Source organism: Dendrobates tinctorius, unplaced genomic scaffold (assembly GCF_039654945.1).
Source record: "Dendrobates tinctorius isolate UK_male_01 unplaced genomic scaffold, ASM3965494v1 ptg000083l, whole genome shotgun sequence".
Lineage (NCBI taxonomy): Eukaryota > Metazoa > Chordata > Amphibia > Anura > Dendrobatidae > Dendrobates > Dendrobates tinctorius.
The window spans coordinates 15,598,873-15,624,556 of record NW_027361751.1 but is presented as its reverse complement, the minus strand read 5'-3'; the positions used below and the strand labels follow the sequence as shown (position 1 = coordinate 15,624,556).

General features: G+C 47.1%; 1 protein-coding gene across 1 annotated transcript in view; it reads left to right on the top strand.

Annotated features, from left to right (window-relative positions):
* Positions 1-25,684, top strand: part of AP3B1 (adaptor related protein complex 3 subunit beta 1) — a 351,534-nt gene that overhangs the window by 52,604 nt on the left and 273,246 nt on the right. The window contains exon 4 of the mRNA XM_073584144.1: positions 23,834-23,929. Within this exon, the coding sequence (XP_073440245.1) occupies positions 23,834-23,929 (96 nt within the window). The remainder of the gene's footprint in view (positions 1-23,833; positions 23,930-25,684) is intronic.

The following is a 25,684-nucleotide window of genomic DNA, read 5'->3' as shown; positions in this document are numbered from 1 at the left end:
GTTTATAATAGCTTTCTCGTACATCTATAATAATAAATGCCCTAACCAGCTTCCGGTTGTAACAACTTCCGTCCAGTTGTAACCGGTGACGTCACCACACACACACGCACGTTAACCCTCAACACACCACACCGCCTCAACACACACTCCTCTCACCTTTCACCTCCACTCATGTCCACTCACTCTTTCACTCCACATACGTTCCTTTCTCTCACTCCGTTTCTCATACTCACACCGTCATCGTCGCTGCCCCGACATCTTCCTCCGCCGCCGCGATCCAGGATCCAGACGTTCTCCAGGCCGCCGACATCAGGATCCAAAAAGATGGCGTCGGCGAAATCTCGCGACATTACGCCGACGCCATTTTGGATCCCGATGTCGCCCATGCCAGCGACATGTTGTTGCGGCGACGCCATCTTGAATATCGCGGGACTTCACGAAATCCAAGATGGCGTCCCGCAAGAACATGTCGGCGGCCTGGAGAACGTCTGGATCCTGGATCGCGGCGGCGGAGGAAGATGTCGGGGCAGCGACGATGACGGTGTGAGTATGAGAAACGGAGTGAGAGAAAGGAACGTATGTGGAGTGAAAGGTGAGAGGAGTGTGTGTTGAGGCAGTGTGGTGTGTTGAGGGTTAACATGGCAAGAGGTGTGAGGCTGTGTGCACACGCTGCGGATTTTGCTGCGGTTCCGCAGCGGTTTTGGAATCAAAAACCGCTATGGGAATCAAAAACCGCAGTGCAGACGGTGCGGAATTTTCCGCGCGGATTATCTGCGGTTTTCAATCCGCAGAAAGAATTGACATGTCAATTCTTTCTGCGGATTCTCCTGCGGTTTGCCATCTCCTCTATTGAGGAGATGAAAAACCGCAGGGCAAAACCGCAGAGCAATCCGCAGGTAAAACCGCAGGTCTTTTGACCTGCGGTTTCACCTGCGGATTTTACAAAATCCGCGCGGATGAATCCGCACCTAATCCGCAGCGTGTGCACACAGCCTTAACGACGTCGGCGAAATCTCGCGAGATTTCACTGACGCCATCTTGCATTCGTGAAATTGCGTCATTTACCTCACGCCGACTTGCTGTGCGGACGCTTGGCATTGCCTGTACCACCATAACTACTGCTGCCTTGGTCCTATGCCTGTTTACTGCCGGTGTCTAATTACAGGGCCAATTTGCCTATACTGCCATAACTATTGCTACCTTGCTACTCTGCCGGTGTCTAATTACAGGGCTAATTTGCCTCTACCGCCATAACTACTGCTGCCTTGCTCCTCTGCCGGTGTCTAATTACAGGGCTAATTTGCCTCTACCGCCATAACTACTGCTGCCTTGCTCCTCTGCCGGTGTCTAATTACAGGGCTAATTTGCCTATACCGCCATAACTACTGCTGCCTTGCTCCTCTGCCGGTGTCTAATTACAGGGCCAATTTGCCTATACCGCCATAAATACTGCTGCCTTGCTCCTCTGCCGGTGTCTAATTACAGGGCTAATTTGCCTCTACCGCCATAACTACTGCTGCCTTGCTCCTCTGCCGGTGTCTAATTACAGGGCTAATTTGCCTCTACCGCCATAACTACTGCTGCCTTGCTCCTCTGCCGGTGTCTAATTACAGGATCAATTTGCCTCTACCGCCATAACTACTGCTGCATTGCTCCTCTGCTGGTGTCTAATTACAGGGCCAATTTGCCAATACCGCCATAACTACTGCTGCCTTGCTCCTCTGCTGGTGTCTAATTACAGGATCAATTTGCCTCTACCGCCATAACTACTGCTGCCTTGCTCCTCTGCCGGTGTCTAATTACAGGATCAATTTGCCTCTACAGCCATAACTACTGCTGAATTGCTCCTCTGCTGGTGTCTAATTACAGGGCCAATTTGCCTATACCGCCATAACTACTGCTGCCTTGCTCCTCTGCCGGTGTCTAATTACAGGGCCAATTTGCCTCTACCGCCATAACTACTGCTGCCTTGCTCCTCTGCCGGTGTCTAACTACAGGGCCAATTTGCCACTACCACTTCATAACTACTGCTGGGCAATTACAGGGTCAATTAGTATCTGTTTACTCTACAATACTCCAGGACGCCTTCTTCACTGCCAGATAACTGCCAAATAGACTCCTTTACCTGTGCCAACATGAGTCATAACAAAAAGTATGCCAATGCCAGTGAAAGGAAAGCAGCTTTAGCACTACGACAAAAACAACGCCGTGCTAATGAGACTCCTGAGGAAAAACACCATCGCCTTGAGAAGATTAAGGCTTATAAACGCCGTCGCCTCACACACGAATCCCCTAACTCTAAATCCATAAGATTGGCTGAAGAAGCCTCTGCACGCCGTCACCGCCGACAACAGATGGCCTCTTCCTCATCATTATTATTAGACTCACAACAGGATGCTTCCACATCAGCATGTGGAACAATTTACTGCTACACTTCATCCCATATGCCGTTCACTGACATAACTAATCAGCAATCTGTTTCTGCCCTATCAATACCACCATTCAATACCGATGCACAGTATGCCAATGCCAGTGAAAGGAAAGCAGCTTTAGCACTACGACAAAAACAACGCCGTGCTAATGAGACTCCTGAGGAAAAACAGCATCGACTTGACAAGATTAAGGCTTATAAACGCCGTCGTCTCACACACGAATCCCCTAACTCTAAATCTATTACATTGGCTGAAGAAGCCTCTACACGCCATCACCGCCAACAACAGACGGCTTCTTCCTCATCATCTATAATAATAAATGCCCTAACCAGCTTCCAGTTGTAACAACTTCCGTCCAGTTGTAACCGGTGACGTCACCACACACACGCACATGTTAACCCTCAACACACCACACCGCCTCAACACACACTCCTCTCACCTTTCACCTCCACTCACTCTTTCACTCCACATACGTTCCTTTCTCTCACTCCGTTTCTCATACTCACACCGTCATCGTCGCTGCCCCGACATCTTCCTCCGCCGCCGCGATCCTGGATCCAGACGTTCTCCAGGCCGCCGACATGTTCCTGCGGCGACGCCATCTTGGATTTCGTGAAATCCCGCGAGATTCAAGATGGCGTCGCCGCAAGAACATGTTGCTGGCGTGGTCGACTCGGGATCCAAAAAGATGGCGTCGGCGAAATCTCGAGAGATTATGCCGACGCCATTTTGGATCCCGATGTCGTCCACGCCGGCGACATGTTCTTGCGGCGACGCCATTTTGGATCGGCGAAATCCCGCGATAGTCAAGATGGCGTCGCCGCAAGAACATGTCGCCGGTGAAGACGACGTCAGGATCCAAAATGGCGTCGGCGAAAACTCGCGAGATTTCGCCGACGCCATTTTGGATCCCGACGTCGTCCACGCCGGCGACATGTTCTTCCGGCGACGCTATCTTGACTATCGCGGGATTTCACGATACTCAAGATGGCGTCGCCGCAAGAACATGTCGCCGGCGTGGACAACGTCTGGATCCAGGATGGCGCCGGCGGAAGATGATGTCGGGGATCGTGGAGCAGCGGCGATGACGGCGTGAGTATGAGAGACGGAGTGAGAGAAGGGGTCGTATGTGGAGTGAAAGAGTGAGTGGAGATGGTGAAAGGTGAGAGGAGTGTGTGTTGAGGAGTGTGTGTGTTGAGGGTTAACATGGCAAGAGGTGTGATGCTATCGCATCCTCCCGTTGCGATAGCATCGGGCCATAATCTAGTCAGACTATAATCCTATAAAATACCTGATTATATGCACGTGTGCTTAAAAGAATGAATGCTATTTTGAATTCAAAGGGCGGTCACATTGAATAAATATTGATTTGATTTCAATTTATCTTTTATTCATTCACTTTGCATTTTAATTGATAAAAATAAACTCACTTTGGCCAGTCCTCACTTTGCTTCCCTTTTTTCCACGGCTTCTTTGAATTGCTTGATGTTCATTCCCATGTCATTCCTGGTAGTATTCAGCCAACGGTACTTCGGTTTCCCGTATCCTCTTACTGCTGACCATGCTGAGTTGCATCTCCCCCTTTTTTAACGATTTTGCACTCATCACATGCCCAAACCATGTCCGTCTCTGTCTGGTGATCTTGCCTTCAAGGGACAGTTCTGGGTTTGTATGATCTAGAACAAGGCATGAGAAACTGTGACTGTTTTTTGAGGGCTGAGTCAATAGGCTGAAATTAATTCTGCTCAATATTAATATTAACCCCTTCACGACCCATCCTATTTTGACCTTAATGACCAGGCCATTTTTTTGCAATTCTGACCAGTGTCCCTTTATGAGGTAATAACTCAGGAACGCATCCTAGCGATTCTGAGATTTTTTCGTGACATATTGGGCTTCATGTTAGTGGTAAATTTAGGTCGATAATTTTTGTGTTTATTTGTGAAAAAAAACGGAAATTTGGCGAAAAGTTTGAAAATTTCGCAATTTTCAAATTTTGAATTTTTATTCTGTTAAACCAGAGAGTTATGTGACACAAAATAATTAATAAATAACATTTCCCACATGTCTACTTTACATCAGCACAATTTTGGGAAAAAATTTTTTTTTTGTTAGGAAGTTATAAGGGTTAAAAGTTGACCAGCGATTTCTCATTTTTACAACAAAATTTACAAAACCATTTTTTTTTAGGGACCATCTCACATTTGAAGTCACTTTGAGGGGTCTACATGGCAGGAAAAACCCAAACGTGACACCACTCTAAAAACTGTACCCCTCAAGAGGGAAAGAATGGACATTTTAATTTTTCCACCAAAAATTTTCTTTTAGCATCATTTTTTTCATTTTCACATGGGTAACAGGATAAAATGGATCCTAAAATTTGTTGGGCAATTTCTCCTGAGTACACTGATACATCATATATGGTCATAAACCACTGTTTGGGCTCACGGCAGGGCCCAGAAGGGAAGGAGCGCGATTAGACTTTTTGAATAGAAAATTAGCTCCAATCGTTAGCGGACACCATGTCACGTTTGGAAAGTCCCTGTGTGCCTAAACATTGGAGCTCCCCTACAAATGACCCCATTTTGGAAACTAGACCCCCTAAGGAACTTATCTAAATGCATAGTGAGCACTTTGGACCCCCAGGTGCCTTACAGAAGTTTGTAACACAGAGCCGAGAAAATAAAACAACTTTTTTTCCTCAAAAAATGAATTTTTAGCCCACAATTTTTTATTTTCACAAGGGTAACAGGATAAATTTGACCCCAAAAGTTGTTGTCCAGTTTGTCCTGAGTACGCTGGTACCCCATACTGTTTGGGCACAAGTCGGGGCTCGGTAGAGAAGTAGTGACGTTTTGAAATGCTGACTTGATGGAATGGTCTGCAGGTGTCATGTTACGTTTGCAGAGCCCCTGATGTGCCTAAACAGTGGAAACCCCCCACAAGTGACCCCATTTTGGAAACTTGACCGCCCAAGGAACTTATCTAGATGTGTGGTGAGCACTTTGAACCCCCAAGTGCTTCATAGAAGTTTATAACGCAGAGCCATGAAAATAAAAAATCATTTTTTTTCCACAAAAATAATTATTTTTTATTTTCCCAAGGGTAACAGGAGAAATTAGACCCCAAAAGTTGTTGCGCAATTTTTCCTGAGTACGCTGATACCACATATGTGGAGGTAAACCACTGTTTGGGCACACATTGGGGCTTGGAATGGAGGGACCACTGTTTGACTTTTTGAACGCAAAATGTGCCTAAACAGTGGAAACCCCTCAATTCTAACCCCAACCCTAACCCCAACACACCCCTAACCCTAATGCCAACCCTAACCACAAGCCTAACCCTAATCCCAACCCAAACACACTCCTAACCCTAATCTTAACCCTAATTCCAATCCCAACCCCAATTCCAACCCTAATGGAAAAATAAAAATATTTTTCCCTTCACCCATGGCAGCACCACCTGAGAGAGGGATCCGCCCCGCCAGGACAGGAACCTACTGAGACATAAGGGGCGGCACCTCTCCCCCGCTTCAGTTTTGTTCCTGTCCTGGAAGGAACCCCACTGTCGGCGGTGCCTGTCATGGGCGAAGAAAAGAAAAGGAACCCAGCCCCGTCCCGGCACGGGAAGAACAGATGTCTCACCTGTAGCGTCGGCCGTCGGGTGCTGGACGCACAGTCCCCGGGCCCTCCGGGGTTCCGGATTCGTGTGGGCGCTGGTGGGATCCCCGGGGTCTGCGGGAAGCCCCCACCGCGCCGCCCTCCCCTCGCGCACGCCGCATCTCGATCCCCATAGCAGGGGAGAGACGCTGGCTTCTTCCGGCCGCTGACGTCAGCGGCGCGTTGGATGCTGGGTGCGCCGGCTGACGTCAGCAAAAGGCGACTGTGTAATGGTGCCGGGTGCGATGCCGGCTTTCTGAAGCGGTCGGCCGGCGGTCGCAGGGGGGAGGGGAGAGATACGCTCATCAGAGCGGAGGCGCGTCATTTAAAAAGAGGAGGCAGCAGCAAATCGGCGGTGCAACATGGAGTCAGAGCAGGAACGTTCAACGTCCCTCCCTCTCAGCCCTCTGGCAGAAAGCATGGAAGCCATTCAAGCAGCAGTCGCCCCAGCCGCAGGTCGAGGGACTCCTCAAGATCCAAAGAGCGCAGGTCACGTGCTCCGACGCAGCCTCCGAGTCCGGTACCCTTGATTTCGGGTGGTGAGTGATCTTCGTGAATGTTAGCATTATGTTAATAGGGGCTTCTGTTATATGCTTCACCCTGTAGGAAAGGCCCAGAAAAGCGGGAAGCAAGAAGAACAGTAGGGATTGTGCTATATGTAAATCTCCCCCAGCAAGAGATTGGCAAAAAGATTTCTGTGCTTCGTGCATTCAGCGGACTATGGCGGAGGAAGCGCCTAGTTTCGCAGCCAATCTGATATCTGCCCTAAGGTCAGAAATGGAAGGCTCAATTAAGTCCCTATTGAAAAAAGGGAAAAAAAGCAGGAAGGATCCCCTAGTTCCCCCTCGGATTCCACGTCAATGTCGTCTCAGGCGGAAAAATCATCCTCCTCAGACAGTGACACGGGGGGGTAAACCATGTTTCCCCGTAGAAGACACAGAGGCCCTCCTAAAGGCCATTAGAACCACAATGGGCCTACAGGAAGAAAGGGTGACTAAAACCCTAGAGGACGTCATGTTTGGGGGGCTTCAGGAGAGGAAAAAAACGAACCTTTCCAGTAAACGAGAAAATCCAGGCGCTTATTGAGAAAGAGTGGAAAAAGCCCCAAAAATCGGGGGCCCTTCCATCCACCTCTAAGAGACGATATCCCTTTGATCATAAGGATCTGGAGATATGGGACAAAATCCCCAAAATAGATGCAGCAGTGTCCAGGTCCTACAAAAGGTCGGCCCTGCCCCTGTAAGACGCAGGGTTCTTAGAGACCCACTAGACAAGAAAGTGGACTCATATTTGAGGCACGCATGGGAAGCGACAGCAGGAGCACTAAAGCCGGCGATAGCGGACACTTGCACGGCACGCTCCCTCATGATCTGGCTGCAGCAGTTAGAAGAAAAGCTGGCTTCAAGAGTCCCAAGAGAGAAAATCTTATCGGATATGTATCTCTTGCACGGGGCAGCAGCTTTTTTGGCTGATACCTCGGCGAACTCTATGCGGATGACAGCCAGGGCTGCGACACTATCAAATGCTGCTAGACGCGCGTTATTGCTTAAGGGCTGTCCGGGTGACCTTCAGTCCAAGGCCAAATTGTGCTCTCTCCCCTGCGATGGTCGATTCTTGTTCGGCAAGAACTTGGACGATATTCTGGAGAAAGCAGGCGATAAGAAAAAAGGCTTCCCCAGATTCCCTATGGATCAGAGGAGACAGCCCTTTCGGAGGGGGAGATACAATAGGGGGCGTCCTCCCGCTGACAGGAGAAAATGGGAGGATAAGAGAAAAAAAGAATCGGGGTTTATGTTTGGTGGAGGCAGCTCCACCTCAAAGAAGTCGCCACAATGACGCCAGTATTCCAGTGGGGGGGAGATTGGCACTCTCTTTTTCAGGCTTGGGAAAAGATCTCTTCCAATACCTGGATCCTGACCATCCTAACAGAAGGCCTGAAAATCCCCTTTATTCGTCAGCCAAAACCCGTGGTTGTCATCACACCCATCAGGAAGGTGACCGAAGAGCAGGTGGCCTTAGAAACAGAGATCCTGAGCCTGATAGACAAGCGGGTACTCTCCGAGGTACCACACATACAGGAAGGAAAGGGGTTCTATTCACCCCTTTTTCTGATTAAAAAAAAACCAGATCAAACATTCAGGACAATCATAAATCTCAAACGGCTCAATCTATGGATAAAGAACCCGACCTTCAAGTTGGAATCAGAAACTACGGCGGTAAAGCTGCTACATCAAGATTGCTTCATGGCTGTAGTCGATTTAAAGGATGCGTATTATCACATCCCTATCCACCCAGATTACCAGAAATACTTGAGGGTAGCACTTTATATTCAAGGCATACTAAAGCACTTTCAGTTCAGGGCTCTTCCGTTTGGCATATCTATAGCCCCGAGAGTTTTCACCAAGGTCATAGCGGAAGTGACAGCCTTTCTCCGGATTCACGATACGGTCATAATACCATACCTGGACGATTTTCTTATAGTGGGCAGCTCAGAGGACCACTGTACAGCGCAGTTGACCCGGGTGATCAACACCTTGCAGGAATTAGGGTGGATAGTCAATTTCAAAAAATCAAAATTGCAACCCCTAAAAAAACAGACCTTCCTAGGATTTATACTAGACTCAGAAAGGCAAGAGGGTCTGCTCCCAGAGTCCATAATAGAGAAGGTGCAATATCTGGCCTTGATGGGCCGAAACCAACCACGTATGACATTAAGAAGAGCAATGTCCCTGCTAGGTACCCTAACATCCTGTATTCCGGCGGTCAGGTGGGCTCAGTTTCACACCCGGCAACTCCAGGGGGAGATACTAACAGCACAAAGATCGCTAAAAGGGCGTTTAGAAGGAAAGCTGGAGCTTTCCTTAAAAAGCAGAGACTCTCTCAACTGGTGGCTGGACGAGACAAATCTGACCTTGGGAATACCGTGGGACAGACAGACGTCAGATATAATTTTAACAGATGCAAGCTCCTCGGGGTGGGGGGCACACCTAAGGGGCATCATAGGTCAGGGTTCCTGGACGCCTCAAGAAAGGGAAGCATCCTCCAACCTGAGAGAGCTGTGGGCAGTGAGCAAGGCCCTAAGTCACTTCATTCCGCTACTCCAGGGTCAAAATGTACGCATCATGTCAGACAACAAGGTAGCAGTGGCATACATCAACCACCAAGGAGGGACAAGATCACACTCCTTAATGGAAGTGGCGACAGACATTCTGAGCAGAGGAACACCTACACTCCTTGACAGCCTTACATATAAAAGGGGCAGAAAACATAGAGGCAGATTTCCTGAGTCGCAATACCCTGAAGCAAGGGGAATGGGCGCTAAACCGGTCCATTTTTCAAAAAATAACTCGGCTTTGGGGGAAACCGGTGATAGACCTCTTTGCCAACAAGCACAGCAGGCAAACAGAAAGGTTCTGCTCTCTAAACCCAAGAGAAAAACCATGGGCAGTGGACTCGTTGCACATCCAGTGGAACTTCAGGCTGGCTTATGCGTTCCCCCCAGTGGCTGTGATCCCAACAGTTGTCAGAAAAATCAGAAACGATCAAGTCAGGGTGATTCTAATAGCTCCATTTTGGCCAAAAAGGCCCTGGTTTCCTCTGCTACGAAGGATGTCCCTCTCCGATCCATGGGTTCTGCCAGAAATCCCGGACCTACTAGCTCAGGGTCCAATATTCCACGCTCAGCTCAAAGGATTCCATCTGACGGCGTGGAATTTGAAAGGTCGCTTTTAACGGATAGAGGGTTCTCCCCCGGGCTGGTGGCCACTCTGCTAAAGAGCAGGAAACCAGTGATGACTAACGTCTACAGCAGAACATGGGATAAGTTCCTGCAGTTCTTAGGTAAGCCGTTAGGAAAAGAACCCCCGATTAATGCCATCCTGGAGTTCTTACAATCGGGGTTGCAGATGGGGTTAGCAGTGAACACACTTAAAGTTCAGGTGTCTGCACTAGGGGCGCTCTACAACTGCAAATTGGCATCAAATAAGCGGGGTCTGTTCTTAACACTACCCTATCCTGAAAGACTTGCGTATAAGGTGGATTTACTGAGAGAGCCTCTAAGTCGCTTATTCTGCGGGCTGACGTAAGGGCCACTAACAGGATCGATGCAAATTGGCATCAAATAGGTGGGTAGCCAGATTTATTAAATCCTGCCATAGAGCTAGGCCTATCCCAATACCCCGGATAGCCCCCTGGGATTTAAACCTGGTGCTAGAAGCCCTTACAAAAGAACCGTATGAGACACTACATCAGCTACCCCTAAAGTTTCTGACCCTCAAAACGATCCTGTTAGTGGCCCTTACGTCAGCCCACAGAATAAGCGACTTACAGGCGCTCTCAGTAAATCCACCTTATACGCAAGTCTTTCAGGATAGGGTAGTGTTAAGAACAGATCCCGCTTATCTGCCCAAAGTAGCATCAGATTTCCATCGGGGTCAGGAAATTGTCCTTCCATCTTTCTGCGAGAACCCAAAAAATCTGGGGGAGGAAAAATTCCATAGTCTGGATGTTAAGAGAGCTCTCGTAGAATACATATCTGTCACTAGCCAGTGGAGGGGGTCCCAGTCCCTATTTGTAGCTTTTCAGGGTGCCAGGAAAGGCTATGGGGTTTCAAAAGGGACTATTGCTAGATGGATTAGGGAGGCCATTAGTGTAGCCTACACAGCTAGTGGTATCCCGATTCCTGACGGCATCAAGGCTCATTCCACCAGAGCCGTGGCGACCTCCTGGGCTGAAAAGGCAGAGGTATCGATTGAACAGATTTGTAAGGCCGCTACCTGGGCCTCACCTTCAACCTTCTTTAAGCACTATAGGTTAAATCTATCCTCCTCTGCTGACTTAAACTTCGGTAGAAGGGTGCTGCAAGCGGTGGTCCCTCCCTATGTGTTTCGAAGTCTCCAAAAATCTCTCAGGTGGTGCTGTCATGGGTGAAGGGAAAACCACCATGTTTACATACCGGTAGCCGGTTTTTCCGGAACCCATGACAGCACCCGTATATCCCCCCCCCCTTTTCACCGTATGGGTGTGCACAATTAGTAGGGTGTTTTTGAGTGTTGTGGTGTTGGATTAAACATGTAACTAACCGGGAAGTCCTCTCAATGCTCTGTAACCCAACTGAAGCGGGGGAGAGGTGCCGCCCCTTATGTCTCAGTAGGTTCCTGTCCTGGCGGGGCGGATCCCTCTCTCAGGTGGTGCTGTCATGGGTTCCGGAAAAACCGACTACCGGTAAGTAACCATGGTGGTTTCTTTATTTTATTATTTGTCCCTACCTATGGGGGTGATAAACACGGGGTTTATTTACTTTTTTTTTTATTATTTGGATCACTGTGAGAGTTTATCACAGTGATCAAAATAAATGAATGAATCTGCAGCCAAGATGGCGGCGCCCATGATGCGAGACACCGGGACGGCCAGAGGGACAGGTGGTACCGGGGAGGGATCGGAAGGCTGCGGGGAGTGGAGGAAAGGGGGAGGGGAGCTGACCGCTGCCGTCAGTCGTGGCGGCTGCCGATCGGTGCCGTCAGTCAGTGGGGGGGGGGTCTCATCGGTGTCTGCAGCCATGGCCAATGCTATTGCAGCATCAGCCATGGCTTGATTGTAATATTTCACCAGTGAAATATTACAATCGCACTGCGCATGTGCCCGCCATTTTCCAAGATGGTGGCGCTCATGAGCCGGGACGGCGGGAGCTAGAGTGGGACTCGGAGGCACTGTGGAGGGTGAGGGGGGTGATTGGACTGCGGGGGGAGCTGAGGGAAGGGGGGGCAGATTGTGACGGCGGCGGCCGATCGCTGCTCTCAGTCCATGACGGGGGCCGATCTCCCCCTCCAGCCGGTGTGGGGGGGGGGGGTCAGTTTATTGTCTCCAGCCATGTCCGATGCTACTACAGCATCGGCCATGGCTGGATTGTAATATTTCATCAAATTTCATTGATGAAATATTACTATCGCTCTGATTGGCTGTTTCACTTTCAACACCCAATCACAGCGATCGCAGCCACGCGGAGGCTAAGCCACGCCCCCTGTGGTGAATTATAAAGGGTCCTGTGTGCGCGGGTCAGGTGACCTTTCATTGACCTCGGCCACCCGACCCGCAGGAGGGTGATTTATACCATGACGCCTACGTTGGCGTTCATGGGTCGTTTAGGCACAACTTTTCATGACGCCTACGTAGGCGTTATGGGTCGGGAAGGGGTTAACATATTAATTATAAAAACAAAGCACATATTCACCCGTTCCTCCGCCGCTCTGCTCCTGTCTTTAGTGTGTGCACCGAGGCTCTGCACAGCAGATGCGATGTAGTGACATCATCGTGTCTGGTATCTAAGTCGCACATACTTAATGCTGGAAGGAGATGGAGGTCCCCTTCTTCACCATCGTATTCACCACTATCTGCATCCTGAGATCGGGACCCCAGGTGGACCACTGTTTTCAGCCCTTCAACTGTCTTGGTCCACAAGCCAGACTGGAACAGCCAGAGGGCCGGATGTGACTTTGCCCAGGTCTGATCTAGTACATCTTTGCTGTTAATAATAGATGTTATAGGATTTGTAGTAGTCTTCTACAGCACCACAGCTCAAAAGCATCAATTTTTCTTCTGTCTGCTTTAGTCCATGTCTCATAGACATATGTCACAATTGGGAACACAAATGTAGTGATCAGTCTTTGACTGAGGTGTCCAGCCCTTCCATGTTTGGTCCATGTCGTGACTGCACACACTAGAGCTAATCAATACTTATTCCCTGATATTCGGGACTTTCTCTTTGTTTCAGCTCCAAGATCAGCTTCTTCTAGTTCTCTGCCAGCAGGGTTGTATTATCTGCTTATCTCATGTGACTGATTCATGTGTTGGGGTGAACATAAGCAGAAGAACCATCAGCAGTCCAAGTCTGGCATGAATACTTCTACATAGAGGTTGAAAAGGAGAGATGATACATCTTTGCTTTGGCTGTTGTTGTTTTTTTTTTTTTTTTATCTTAAACCATCTTGTGTCTCCATATTTGGTTCACACTTTAGCATATTGATCTTCCTAGAGTGACTGGATTAAGCTAATGAGATGCGCCGTTACATTTACCTCACTCATTGCTTCCCAAAGCTTATTGTATTCAACCCAGTCAAAAGCCTCTTTATAATCAATGTAGACCTTCTTCTGGTACTCCCTCGTGTTTTTTATGATCCCCTCAGGTTTGCGACGTGATCACTGGCGTCCCAATCTGCCCGTACGGAATCCATCTTGAGCCTCAAAAAATTCTCTTTCAAAGATGTTGCCCTTGAGCTTCTGAAGAATCTTTAGAACTACTCTGCTGGTGTGGGGGATCAGGGCGATGGTTACATAGTTGGCACAGTACCTAGCATTGATTTTGGTCAGTGGGAGGTAAATATGGATCTTCCATCATCTTGGTCTTTGATAGTTGTTTGCTGAGACTTCACTTGTTTCATCATGGCACATAAATCTCTTTTGTAGCCCTTTTTATAGGCTTCTTTGCGTATCATACATGAGGCATCCAGGAATTTGTGCTAGTCTTTAACTGCTTTGACCTTTTTGAAACCTACCCTCAGGCTATGTGCACACGCTGCAGATTGGTCTGCGGATTTGTATCTGTGGAACCGCATGTAAAACTGCAGGTAAAATGACCTGCGGTTTTACCTGCGGATTGGCCTGCGGTTTTCCCCTGTAGTTTATCACCTCTACAATGGAGGAGATGGTAAACCGCAGCAGAATCTGCAGAAAAGAAGTGACATGTCATTTCTTTCTGCAAATTCAAACCCGCAGCTTTTCCGCAGTTAAAAATCCGCAGCATGTGCACAGTGGATTGTAAATCCCATAGACTTACATTGTACTGTACACTGTCTGCAGAACTGCTGCAGATCCGCAGCGGATCCGCAGCAAAAACCGCAGCGTGTGCACATAGCCTTAGGGTACCGTTACACTTAGCGATGCACCAGCGATCCCGACAACGATATGGATCGCTGGTGCATCGCTAAGTGGTCGCTAGTAAGCTGCCACACAGGAAGATCTCACCAGCGACATAGCAGGGGTCGGGGGTCGCTACTTACCTGTTAGACGCGGCGATCCTGATGTCCTCTCGCCCGCGTCCACGCGTTGCTCGTCGGCGCCACAGGAAGCGCCCGACGAGAAATGGTCCAGGACGTTTTCGCGCGAGCAGCGGGGGAGCCGGTCGGAGGTATCAGACATAGCGATATCGCTGCTACGTCACAAAATCGGTGACGTTACAGCGATATTGCTAGCGATATCGCTATGTGTAACGGGGGCTTTAGCCTTGGCCTTTCTCCTCTTACTAGCGAACTGGAAATGGAGGATGGTTTTATTTAATCTATTCTCATCACATATCTGCTTCTTTTATGGCAGGTGCTCTTAACCCTTTCACCCCTTGGTGATTTTTTTTTTTGGTTTTCATTTTTTCCTCTCCTCCCCTTCCCTTCCCCCATACATTTGTCCATACATATAGCCATATAGGGGTTGTTTTTTTACAAGTTGTACTGTTCTTAATTAAAGAAAAAAAAAAAATAATCCTGTTCACTATATGGTAAAAGTGACCTGGCAACATGATTTTCCAGGTCAGTATGATTACGCAGATACCGAACACGTATAGTGTTTTTTTTTTTTTTTTTTTTTTTTTTGTAATTTGTGATGAAAAAATTTTAGAAATTTTTTAAACCTTCCCACATAAACTGGAGCAGTGGGTAGCAACTACAATAATAGTTTTTAACAGGGAAAATGCAAAGTACTACTTCTAGGCAATAAAAATGAAAAAAAAAAACATACAGAATGGGAGGAATAAGGCTAAGCAACAGCACATGTGAAAAAGACTTGAGCATACTAATAGATCACAGACAGAATGAGTCAACAGTGTGATGCAGCAGCAAAAAAAGGCAAATACAATTCTAGGATGTATTAACAGAAGCATACAGTCTAGATCACGTGAAGTCGTTATTTCCCTCTACTCCTCTTTGGTCAGACCTCATCTGGAATACTGTCTCCAGTTTTGGGCGCCACATTTTAAAAAAGACATCAACAAACTGGAGCAAGTTCAGAAAAGAGCGACCAGAATGGTGACCGGTCTTAAATCCCTGTCTTATGAGGAAAGGTTGCAGGATTTGGGAATGGTAAGCTTGCAAAAATGAAGACTGAGAGGAGACTTAATAACTGTCTACAAATATCTAAAGGGCTGTCACATTGTAGAATGATCATCTTTATTCTCATTTGCACAAAGAAAGACTAGAAGCAGTGGGATGAAACTGAATGGGAGGAGACACAGATAAGATGTTAGAAAAAACTTTTTGACAGTGAGGGTGATCAACGAGTGGAACAGGCTGCCACGAGAGATGGTGAGTTCTCCTTCCATGGAAGTCTTCAAACAGAGGCTGGACACACTTGGGATGATTTAGTGAATCCTGCTTTGAGCAGGGGATTGGACCAGATGACCCAGGAGGTCCCTTCCAACTCTACCATATTATGATTCTATGATGTTTTGATCGCCTTTTATTGCACTTTATTGCAATGTTGCAGCGACCAATAAAATGACATTCTGGCGCTTATGGATCAGATAATTTTACTTTATATTTTGCTAGATCAGACTTCTACGAACTTGGAGACATGAAAAATGTTTTTTTTTTTTTTCTTGTTTTATGTTTAATAGGGCAAAAGGGGGATGATTTTAATCTTTTTTTTTCATATTTTTTAAACAAACTTTTAAAAAACTTTTTACTGTATTTAATACTATCCCTAGGGTACTTGAAGCCGATAGAGGCTGGCTTTCATAGAAGAGTTGTCATGACAAGCATTGAGGTCTTCAGCAGACCTCCATCTGTAATGGCATCCCTTTGGCGCCTCGTGGTCACGTCACAGGCATGCTGAAAGTCAGGGACACGACATATGATGCAAATTTACGTCATATGTTGTGAAGGGGTTGAACAGATTCAGTGATGGTTCTTTTGATTTCTGCCCACAAGTCATTTGGACCCCTTTCTTTTTTCCTTGGCAGGTTAACAGCTATGTGAGAAGCCTCTTATTACCTCAGTATCCCTGGGATCTCCAGTATTGAATTATACAGACAGGGTGTACAGTAGTGTGAGCACCCTCTTTTTAAGAGGACAGCAGTGTGAGCTGCCTATTTTTTACTTCAGCACCCCTGATATCTCCAGTATTAGATCAGATAGACAGGTGGGTGGACAGCAGTGTGAGCCGCCTCTTCTTACCTCAGCACCCCTTATCCCTCCAGAATTAGATCAGATAAGGAGGACAGCAGTGTGAGCAGCCTCTTCTTACTTCAGCACTCCTGATCTCTCCAGTATTAGGTCAGATAAGGAGGACAGCAGTGTGAGATGCCTCTTCTTACTTCAGCACTCCTGATCTCTCCAGTATTAGGTCAGATAAGGAGGACAGCAGTGTGAGCAGCCTCTTACTTCAGCACTCCTGATCTCTCCAGTATTAGGTCAGATAAGGAGGACAGCAATGTGAGCAGCCTCTTCTTACTTTAGCACCCCTGATCTCTCCAGTATTAGGTCAGATAAGGAGGACAGCAGTGTGAGCAGCCTCTTCTTCCTTCAGCACCCCTGATCTCTCCAGTATTAGATGAAAATATCCACAAGTGGCACATATTAGAATAAATGAAGGGAAAAGGGAGAAGCCTCCTACTCCTACTGCACAAGCCTATAGGCACCGGTCCTATTAACATTCTAGGAAAGGTATTTGTAAAGTGTAACAAGAAGGCAGCCATTTTAATGTTCTGTAATGATTAACTTCCCAGATAATAGCAATGTTATTTTCTAATGAAAGATATTTATGAATTTGTAATTACCGTACATTTTCCCTCTCCCTCTCCCTTTTCCTTTTTATTTCGTTCCCTGAGACTGGTGACTCTTAATAAAAAAAAATGAGCATCGTTATGTAACTGTACTCTTTCTTTTTTTTTTTTTTGTTAAAAGACCTGCAAATGCCCTAAAATTATCTTTAAAAAAATATCCTCCCCTCTTTTAACTGCCCACCAAGCTCCCGCTTGTCTATAGGCACATTTCTGCTGCAACTCCACCCGCAAAAAATGCAATATGAACAAAATGTGCTATCTACCCCAAAATAGTACCAATGAAAACATCACCCCGCCATACTAAAAAACAAGCCCTCATACATATCAAAAGGTCTGAGAAGATAGCAACACAAACTAATTTTGTTTTTAACCACTTAACCAAAGTGAACTTGTCAGCAGCATTGTTCTCAGTAAACTACAGATACTGTCAGTTCTCAGTGATAAACTCATTAAAATGATACCTGGGGTGAAAAAATCCATCTTGTGGTTCTTGTGTAATCAGTGTTAGGGTCCCGTTACATTTAGCGATGCAACAGCGATCCCGACAACGATACAACCCGGTCAGGATCGCTGGTGCATCGCTAAATGATCGGTAGTGGGCTGCCAAACAGGCAGATCTCACCAGCGACGTAGCAGCGGTCGTTACTTGCCTGTCAGACGCGGCGTTGAAGACGTCCACGCGTCGCTCGTCGGCGCCAGCAGGAAGCCGCTGACGAGAAAAGGCCCAGGACGTTCTTGCGCGATCAGCAATAGCCAGCGGGGGAGCCGGTCGGAGGTAAGTGTCACATGTAGCGATATCGCTAGCAATATCGCTATCAATATTGCTGCTGCGTCACAAAATCGGTGACGCTTTAGCGATATTGCTAGCGATATCGCTACGTGTGAAGGGCCCTTTAGATAAGTTCAGTCTAGATAGACTTCAGTCTGCATTGTGATTGCTATAAGTGTGTGCTAGAAGTGTGAAGATTAATTTAAGAATTAAAACCAGAATTGAACCAGAAGGGAACTGAAGGTAACTGGACACAGTCACTGTAAACAATGTTTCTGTTTGTTTTCACTTTCACCCCAATAATCCTTCACTTTCTGCTAATTCCCCTAATCCCTACTCCTAGTAAGGAACTGTTCATCTCTTCTTCAATCCTCCCCATCCACCTCACCTCCGCCTCAAAACTGTTCCTTAACATACAATCCTCTGTCTCCAAACACAGACAGCCCCCTCATGCCCTCTCCTGCTCCCACCTGCTAACACTTTCTCTGCTCCTTCTCACTGCTGGTGATATCTCTCCAAATCCTGGTCCTCCTCACCACATTCCCACAGTCATTTCTACCTCCCATCCACGCTCTATCACAACCTTCCGTAACCTCTCCAACCTTATACCCATTCACCCAGCCCCCGCTTCCCCAGTCCCACTAACAGGAGCTCTGTGGAACGCTCGCTCTGTCTGCAACAAGCTTTCCTACATCCATGATCTTTTTGTTACTACCAAACTCTCCTTCCTCGCCATCACCGAAACCTGGCTCACCCCTTCTGACACAGCCTCTCCTGCTGCACTTTCGTATGGCGGCTTCCACCTTTCTCACACCCCCCGCTCCAGCAGCAAACATGGTGGAGGAGTTGGTTTTCTCCTGTCAGATACCTGCTCCTTCACCCCAATCCCACTGCCACCCTCTGTTACCCTCCCTTCCTTTGAGGTGCACTCTGTGCGCATCTACTCCCCCTCCAACCTCCAACTGGCTGTCATCTACCGCCCCCCAGGGCCAGCCACCACCTTCTTTGACCACTTCACCACCTGGTTACTTCATTTCCTTTCCGCGGACATCCCTACTATCATCATGGGCGACTTCAACATCCCCATTGACACTTCCCTCTCAGCTGCCACTAAACTTCTATCTCTCACTTCCTCCTTCGGCCTCACTCAATGGTCTTCTACAGCCACCCACAAAGATGGCCACACACTGGACCTCATCTTCACCCTCCTCTGCTCCCTATCTAACCTCTCTAACTCACCTCTTCCTCTCTCTGACCACAACCTGCTCACATTCTCTTCCCTCTTCACTCCATGTCTACAATCCCCACCCCACAAACTTTCACACCCTCGCAGGAATCTTAAACACCTTGACCTACACTCATTCTCCGAATCCCTCCTCCCTCTTACAGATATAAGTTCCTTACACAATGCGGATGACGCTGCCGCTCTATATAACACCACAATAGCTGTAGCTTTGGAATCCGCTGCCCCACTTACACATACCAAAACTCGCAAAATCAACAGACAGCCCTGGCACACCAGCCTGACCAAAGAGCTGAGGCGAGCTTCCAGGGCTGCTGAGCGCAGATGGAAAAGATCCCACTCCAACGAGCATTTCATCGCATTCAAACAGTCCCTCACTACTTTCAAGACCACACTCGCCACAGCTAAACAAACCTACTTCTCATCTCTCATATCCTCCCTGTCTCACAACCCTAAACAGTTATTCAACACCTTCAATTCTCTCCTCCGCCCCCCAGCACCTCCTCCCTCCCCACTCATCTCAGCTGAAGACTTTGCCTCATTTTTCAAGCAGAAAATTGATAACATCAGTGACAGTTTTGGTCAACAACCCCCAGAGCCCTTCCTCCCGACTTCCCAGCCCTCCACCTTCAAAACCAACTTCTCCACCATTACAGAAGATCGACTCTCCACTCTACTCTCAAGATCACATCTCACCACCTGTGCACTCGACCCGATCCCATCCCACTTCATCCCAAACCTCACCACAGTCTTCATCCCAACCCTAACCCATCTCTTCAACCTATCACTAACAACTGGTGTTTTCCCCTCAAGCTTTAAACATGCCTCCATCACACCTATCCTCAAAAAGCCCTCTCTTGACCCATCCTCTGCATCTAGCTATCGCCCTATATCACTTCTCCCATACGCCTCCAAGCTACTGGAACAACACGTCTACCTTGAACTGTCCTCCCATCTCTCTTCTTGCTCCCTCTTCGACCGCTTACAATCTGGCTTCCGGTCACACCACTCCACTGAAACTGCCCTTACTAAGGTCACCAATGACCTCTTAACTGCCAAGAGCAAGCGACACTACTCTGTCCTCCTCCTCCTGGACCTGTCGGCTGCCTTTGACACAGTGGACCATTCCCTATTATTACAGACCCTCTCATCCCTCGGCATCACAGACTTGGCCCTCTCCTGGATCTCATCATACCTAACAGACCGGACATTCAGCGTCTCCCACTCACACACCACCTCCTCACCTCGCCCCCTATCTGTCGGAGTCCCACAAGGTTCAGTCCTAGGGCCCCTGCTGTTCTCTATTTACACCTTTGGCCTGGGACAGCTCATAGAATCTCATGGCTTTCAGTATCATCTTTATGCTGATGACACACAGATCTACATCTCTGGACCAGATATCACCTCCCTACTAACCAGAATCCCTCAATGTCTGTCCACTATTTCATCCTTCTTCTCCACTAGATATCTGAAACTCAACATGGACAAAACAGAATTCATCATCTTTCCCCCATCTCACGTGACCCCCCCTACGAACCTATCAATTACAGTAAATGACTGCCCACTCTCCCCAGTCCCACAAGCTCGCTGCCTCGGAGTAATCCTTGATGCTGATCTCTCCTTCAAACCACATATCCAAACCCTTTCCACTTCCTGCCGACTTCAACTCAAAAATATTTCACGCATCCGTTCATTCCTCACCCAAGAATCTGCAAAAACCCTAGTCCATGCCCTCATCATCTCTCGCCTTGACTACTGCAACCTCATGCTCTGCGGCCTCCCCTCAAACACTCTCGCACCCCTCCAATCTATTCTAAACTCTGCTGCCCGGCTAATCCACCTGTCCCCCCGCTATTCCCCAGCTTCTCCCCTCTGTCAATCCCTTCACTGGCTCCCAATTGCCCAGAGACTCCATTACAAAACCCTAACCATGACATACAAAGCCATCCACAACTTGTCTCCTCCATACATCTGTGACCTCGTCTCCCGGTACTTTCCTGCACGCAACCTCCGATCCTCACAAGATCTCCTTCTCTACTCCCCTCTTATCTCCTCTTCCCACAATCGCATACAAGATTTCTCTCGCGCATCACCCCTACTCTGGAACTCTCTACCACAACATATCAGACTCTCACCTACCATCGAAACCTTCAAAAAGAGCCTGAAGACCCACCTCTTCCGACAAGCCTATAACCTGCAGTAACCACCGATCGACCAAACCGCTGCACGACCAGCTCTACCCTCGCCTACTGTATTATCACCCATCCCTTGAAGATTGTGAGCCCTCGCGGGCAGGGTCCTCTCTCCTCCTGTACCAGTTATGACTTGTATTGTTTAAGATTATTGTACTTGTTTTTATGTATACCCCCCTCACATGTAAAGCGCCATGGAATAAATGGCGCTATAACAATAAATAATAATAATAATAATAAGTTTTCAGGTAATGAGATGCCCGTGCTCCGGGGCAGGACTGTAGGCAGAGTCTTATCTTCCTGCTCTAGAGCAGAAAAACCAATGAAAGACCTGCCCACACGCCACCCCGAAGCACAAACCTGTTCCTAAGGCCTCTTTTACACTTCAGTTTTTTGCGTCAGTCAAAATCCGCCAAAAGGACGGATGGCGGATCCGTTTTAGTACTGATGACAACGGATGCCACCCGTCCGTTTTTTTGACGGATCCGACAAATGAAGTATTTTAAAGGAATCGCAGCCTGGAAAAGGAGAGAGCGAGAGAGAGAATCCGCAAAAAAAACGGATGCAACGGACGGCAGTCCGTCACAATCCGCCAATAATGGAAGTCAATGGGGAAAAAAACGGATCCTCAAAAGAAAATTGCGGATCCGTTTTTTTCAAAACCTGGCGGATTGTGACTGATTGTAAAAAACTGAAGTGTGAAAGAGGCCTTATGTTTCCAGGTAATTTTATTTTTTTACTGCACAATGAACAATATAAAAACAGGCCTCAAAAATAATGTACAAGTTCCATTTTTCACCATTACATCCCTCTTGGAATTTTTATTTTTCTGTACATTGTATGGTAAAATGCAAACCCCTTTACATGTTATCTAATATGGAGCATTTATTGAAGAGGATCTGTAAGCTCTAATGTCCATTCGGTAAATACTGTGTTTTTTGGAAATCTTATTAATAAATTGGCAATTGGGTGTTACCATTTCCCTTGGGTGTTTTCCTGTAGAGCAATGTTCCCCAACTCCAGTCCTCAAGAGCCACCAACAGGGCATGTTTTCAGGATTTCCCTTAAAACTGCACAGGTGAGATCTGCTCACCTGCACAGGCAATAATTCACCACCTGGGTGATACTAAGGAAATCCTTAAACCCTGACCTGTTGGTGGCTCTTGAGGACTGGAGTTGGGGAACACTGCAGTAGAGGAACATTGTCAAATCGGTGTTCACAATAAGACATTGTGAAGGGTCAAGCTCCTTTTGTCTTTGACATACTCTGACCTTTGTTGCCTGACCCTGGACTTTGCTTGTGACTATTCGTTTGTCTTATCCCTTTTGTCTTTTATGTACTCTCCTGGCACTTGACCTCGGACTCCTTCCTTGCTATACCCGCCTCACTGCTTGTCAATGAGAAGTGACTTACCGGCTCAGCTGTATAATTAATGATGCTATATAAGTAAAATATATAAGCGAGTAAAATAAATAAAATACTAAAACATAGGTGTTAGGAAAGCAGACAGATCTTCTTTAGCCCTGGTCAAACGTCAATGGCTCCCAAAAGTTTGTAGCACTGTCACACTCCTTTCCAAAATCTCTGAATGGCTTATAAACCTTGTAAGTTTTGGCTCTGCTCAATGGGATGCCAGTGCAATTTAGTTCCATGTGTTCCCAGCCACAGGTCTGACTAATGTCACTTCTAGATTGTGATGGGGTGAGTTTGTGCCATCAGATGTTAACCACACAGGAGCCATCAGGAGCCCCCGATCTCTGAGCATTAGAGAGCGCTAATATGTCCTTGCGCTCGCCGATCACTTCTTTTATATTTGCAGGAAATATATCAACATCTGTTTCTTTAATCATAAGCAGAAATGCCAAATCATAGCTAAAATCATTCGAGCACATTCCATCTCCTAAATGATTTGAGTTCTGCTTCCAAAATGCCGTCCTGTGAATTTCTTTTTTAGCAAACCCCAGCTACCTTAGGCTTTGTTGGGAGAAGTACCAGATGTTAGCAGATGACAAAGGATGCGGGGTGACCCTGTGCTGGAGGTACAGACCAAAATCAAAGGTTTAGTCGATATGTCATGAAGTTTGATGTTCCAGCATTGATAAACTAATTAAACAGACCTTCCTGTGTTCCCCAGGACTAATGTGGCCCCGCCGTGATTAGTTTCACAGTCGGGCACGTAGTAGCATTGAATGGCAGTAAGTGCGGAGAGAGCGGAGTAGTCACGCATCTCCAAGCGCTCCCTTATCTGGGCACAGAGTGGTTTCAAGGAAAGGAGCCATTCTCAGCAACCTGCTCCGCTCCGCGCTCAGGCCTCTTGTGGTCAGTATTGATTTGCTCTAATCTGAAGCAGAACAAGGACAAGTGTTGTATTTTGCAACCTTCTGTGATTTAATATTATGTCTTTTGCCCCAGCAGCCACAAAAATGCCTCTCTGGAGACCGAGAGTATATAATTTTATTTCGTTAAGCCAAAAGTTTGAAAATGTACCGCGCCGACACGTCGATCACACCGAGCAGGACGACTCCAGCCCCGCTTATTGCAGATGGACCTCGTCTGTTTTCCTTTTTATACCATTCAACAAATCAACTTTGCTTTTTTTTTTTTTTTTTACCCCCCCAGAGCTCGTCTTGTGATACGTGTTGCTTCATGCTCCAGTGTGTCGCTTCCCCCCCCCCATACCATTTAATTTAATATTTATACTATGTTTTCCAGATAAAGAAGCTGGTGTACGTTTACCTGGTACGATACGCAGAGGAACAGCAAGACTTGGCACTCTTATCTATCGCCACATTTCAGCGGGGTTTAAAAGTAAGTTTTTGCTTTCTGCAGGGTCCAGAAAAGTTGAAATGAGAAAAAAATAATCACAAAAGTTGTGCAAGCGGACATGATTCAGTGAGCTCGATCTGCTGCTGATAGCTTGGGGATTAGAGGGGGAAATGTTTAATATTTCTTAAATGACCTTGTCAAAGAAAAGCAACCCGTGTGAATATGCTGAATTAGCCAGAATAGAGTGTTCAAGTGGCTACTGTTCCAGCAGAGTTAATATGTTATATAGCGCAGTTATTTCTATAGCACTTGACACACGTTATCATCGCTGTCCCCATTGGGGCTCACAGTTTAAGTATAGATATATCATTATGTCTGTGGAATGTGGGAGGAAACAGGAGAACCCGGAGGAAAGCCACACAAACATGGGGAGAACATACAAACTCTCTGCAGATGTCGTCTTTGGTGGGATTTCAGCCCAGGATCCCAGAGCTGCAAAGCAACAGTGCTACCCACTGAGCCACCGTGCCGCCCGTAATTCTAAGCCATACTTGTGTTACGTGAGCCGCTTTTCAGCTGAATGGCTGCCATGTAATGGTACAAGTTTTCAACTTTCCCCCTGAAAAATCATCTCAGATGCCAGGAGTGGGAACGGCTCATTGCATTGCTGGCTTAATTTTGTAGAAAGTGAACCCTTTAACAAAAAAAAAAAAAAAAAAAAAAAATATTGCAATTTTTAGTGTGTCCCCACAAACATATTTGACATTCATTTGCGGAGCTGTTCTGCACAGAGTTCCTACAATACTGTTTTGGGAAGGCACGTTGGTTCTGTGTGCCACCATTCCAGTCTGTGCCCGCAGCCAGGCCGGGTGCGTGAGGGTGAATATTTACAGTTCTATCGTATTTATTCCACCCCCCCCCCATGGCAATTTTTTAAAAATCTCAACACCACTAATATAACATGTTGCCTCCCTAAATTCTACATTTACTGACTACCGCAGTCTCAGAATTATTCACCCCTCCATGACAAGCATCTGTAGTTCACTTAGCACTTAGGTACTTGTGGAGCATTTTTGGCTGTTATAACCTGCTGTAGATGTGATGCGTGGCCGAACACCAGCTTCTAGCATCCCAATTCCTCATAGACAACTGTTTCCAGGTGACTAATATTCTTGGGTTGTCAAGAGACCGACCCAAAAAAAAAAGGGTCATTGCCTTGAACAAAGAAAAGGATACAAAAGCAGTGAGCGTTCCGAGAGAAGCAGCACCTTAAGTTCAAAATGAAAGGGAATCCGTTAGCAGGTTTTTGTTTTTTTTTTTATCTTAGTGGAGCTTAATTTAGGGGCAGAGAGCCTGATTCCAGAGATGTGCCATATTAGGCTTGTGTGCTGTAGTTTTAATACAATCAGTGTTTTATCAGCAGGGGATTATCACTAGCTCACCTGGTGTCACAAGTCGGGCTAATCTGTAAACCCGCCCCCGCCCAATTGGCATCTTGCTGACAATGCACATTGTGCACAGGATGCTGCCAGTCAGATGAGTGGACGGGGTTATACAGAGCTTAGTATTCAGAGCACTGCTACATCTACCACAGAGAAAACAGGGATTCTATGCAAACTGCACCATGCAGCCCAGTAAGTGACTCATTGCTGGAATCAGGGTCTCTGTCCGTTCGTCAGGCTGATCTCAGATTACACAGCAAAAACCTGCTGACAGGTTCCGTTTAAAAGAACACACCGACTACATCACCTGGACGTGGCAGAAAGAGGAAGCTGTCATCGACTGCCACCTGATTCC